General features: G+C 37.6%; 1 protein-coding gene across 1 annotated transcript; it reads right to left on the reverse strand.

The window, feature by feature from the left end:
* Positions 1-1,470: 1,470 nt before the first annotated feature.
* LOC133814932 (uncharacterized) lies at positions 1,471-3,051 on the reverse strand. Its single transcript, XM_062247835.1, has 3 exons — positions 2,340-3,051; positions 2,139-2,210; positions 1,471-1,643 (listed from the first exon to the last, which is right to left on the reverse strand). Exons 1-3 carry the CDS (start codon positions 3,049-3,051, stop codon positions 1,471-1,473), a joined length of 957 nt encoding a protein of 318 aa, XP_062103819.1.
* Between the last annotated feature and the right edge of the window lie 254 nt (positions 3,052-3,305).

Genomic DNA, 3,305 nt, shown 5'->3' on the forward strand with positions numbered 1-3,305 from the left:
GCTGATATCGATTAGATTTAATATTCATTCGGCCCTGCGTTCAGGACGCTTATGTCGTTTCTGACTCTCAGGTCAGTAATACGCGACCAATGTCGTTCCTGAACAGTTGGTACCATACACAAGTAAGCAATGACACCAAACATATATCACTTGTCAAATATCCGAATACAGGGCATTCAGCATGCTTACTCAATAATTACTAACACAATTAGGATCATGCATAAACACAGAGGCTCAAGCTCTGAACAATATCATATTCGATATACATAGCATGTCCTAATCACATGTTTCTCGTGCATTACATTTAAACATCTAACATGCATCAAGAATAACCATGCATGTCACATATACACAGGGTGCAGTTTTCTTACCTCTGGTTCGAGCGAGAATTAGAACAAAAACAACCCTTGAGAATGATCGATCCTTTAATCCCTTAGCGGTCACCTAGTCATGACCAAATAAAATCTCTGATTAATGAAATTCAACAAAGATAGGGTCTTGATCTAAACTCCACTCTCAGGACCTCGAAACATGCCCACACGGTGAGTAGATTCGATCCCGGGCCTTAAGGATTGAAACCCCGAGCCAAAAACCCTTAAAAACACTCAAAATGAGATTCTGGAGAACCAAAGTAGTGCTACAGCGCTGCTCAATAGCACCCCAGCGCTATACTCAGAACCCCAAACCGCCCAAACATAACCTGTGTAGTGCTATAGCGCCCTCTGATGGGCGCTATAGCGCTACCCTCAGCCAGATGCTCCCCTAAAATCTTTTCCTTCGACTCCTTTAATTCCAACTCGATTCCAATGCTTCCAAACCCCATTTTTTTATGCCAAATGAACCCAAAATCCATCCTCACATGCCCCCAAGCATCACAACCACAAGAACCCTAGCCAAAACTCCAATCAATTCCCAACTTTCCAACTCAAAAACCAACTGAAACTTAACTAAGAAAATAGAGCAAAACCAAAAGTTCTAATGGCTAAAAACTCACCTCAATCTCAGCAACACACCCTCTTCAATGGTGGAGCATAACCCTAGCTTATCCCAGCTTGGTTCCTTGGCTTGTTTCCTCAAAAATAGCTTGAAAATTCAAAGAGAAATGGAGGAGAAAAACCATCGGGAGAGAAGGGGAAATGGGACTCTGTTTTGGTAAGCTTTTACAGCCTTAATGGCTGATATAAATCTCTAAGGGTGAAAATACCTAAATGCCCTCAAGTCTAAAATAAAGTCTTAATAGCCACCAAGGGCAAAATCATCCTTTCGCACCTATTTCGTTAATCATAATTAACACCCTCCAATTCCCGCTATTCTCGATATTCTCAAACACCAATAAATTATATCCCATTACCCTTTAATTCCCGGTAATGCTCTAATCATTAAAATCACCCCAAGACTCACCCCGAGCCCCGAACTTAAACCCATTATGACCAGACCGAACACTTGCATTTCAGTAATGGTCATCATTTTTTAAACAATGTCATGTCTCAACTCATTTTCTATTGTTGTAGAGACTTTTGTGAATGTTCCGTTTGCATTATTTGAGTTGTTCCAAACCCACTTTTGAACCAAACTTCTAAGGGATTCAACCAAGATATCAATGGGGAGATTTCTTGCAGCTTTTAGTGCAACATTGAGTGATTCTGCGATGTTGGATATCATCATGGTGTATCTTTTTGTTGGCGAGTATGATCTTGCCTAAGTTTCATACTTGGCTTTCTCTAAATAGGGTCTAATGCGTCTGTCAAGTCTATCAAGGCCTTTCATGTAGTGTTCACATTTTGTTTTTGTGTATGCTTTTGCTGCTATAATGAAATTCATTTATGGCTCTTTTCCATGGCTTCCATACTTGCTTTTCAAATTCTTGAGCAAGTGAAACATACAAGCTCCATGGAAAGCATTTTGGTACACCATATGTACTGCATTGTCTATGCTCTTGTGTCCATCGGAAACAATAGCCAATCTTGTGGAGTTTAAATATTGTAAAATAAAAAATAAAAAATAGGTATTATTCTTTTTTTTTTTTTTTTTGGTGAAGGTAACTAGCTACTTTAATCAAATACTAATGTGTGTATTTGGTTTGGGTAACTAGTTCCTTTTTCTATGTAAACAAGAATATATAATTGAAGCTATTATACCTTCGAGTTCTCCATAGGTGTCTCTCAATTTGGAGAAGAACCAAAGCCATGAGTTATCATTTTCAGAGTTTGCTATTCCAAAAGTCAAGACAAAAATGTTATTGTTTGAATCTAATGTTGATGCTGAAAATACGGTACCGCCATATGCATTTTTCAAGAAAGTTCCATCAACAACAATTACAGGCCTCAAGTATCTCCAACCCTTGATTGAGTTAGAGAAAGCTATGTATAGGTATTTGAATCTATCTTCCTTGTCTGTGAGTAGGTGTGTTATTGTTCCTGGATTTGCTTGCTTCAACATGTAAAGATACATTTGCAACTTTTGATATGAATCATCGAGGCTCCCTCTTACTAGACGCAAAGCTTTCTCTCTTGATCTCCATGCTTTTGTGTATCCCATGGTTACTCCATAGTCATCATTCATGTCTTTCATGATGTCATTTGGAGTGTAATTTCTTTTGATTGACTTGTACTTATTCTTTATTAATTCGCCAATTACGATGCTTTTTGCTTGCCTATGGTCCTCCATAACAATTTTAACAGAGAAAGTGTGATTTGGAATGCATTTTCGTACCTTGAATATATCTTGATCTTTGTACTTAGATGCTCTCACAAACCAGCTACATGTGTCATCTACGCAGGTAACCAGATACTCTCTCGGTTCTGATTTTTTTGTTTTGAATTGGAAGTTATGCAGCATGGCATAGTAGCTAAGAGCTGATTTGATTGGGTTCTTGTCCTTGTAAATTTTTCCTTGCTCTATTGTGTTGACTCTGTAATCAGATATTACTATTTGGATTTCCTCCAACTTCTTTTTTCTTTTTGTATTGTATTCAATTATGAAATCAGCTACTTCTTCAGCAAGATGAGGTATGTATGACACATTGATGCCCTCATTTGTTGTGCTTGACATTCATTCTTCAAATAATGTTTGTTCATTGATGGAATCTTGGTTTGCTTGCATTAATAATGTTCCCACCTCCATTTCTTCTGTTGTAGCTTTCTGATTTGCTAATAGAAGAAGGTTATTTTCATTGCATGATTCTTGAACTATAGTGACACACAATAGTAAGTCTGTTATTTTTGCAATAACTTTTTTCTTTATTTCCATGTAGAACAACACTGAATTGTCTGTTTCAACCTTCATTGGTGGTGTTCCTTTGACTA

This window comes from Humulus lupulus, chromosome 2 (assembly GCF_963169125.1).
Source record: "Humulus lupulus chromosome 2, drHumLupu1.1, whole genome shotgun sequence".
Lineage (NCBI taxonomy): Eukaryota > Viridiplantae > Streptophyta > Magnoliopsida > Rosales > Cannabaceae > Humulus > Humulus lupulus.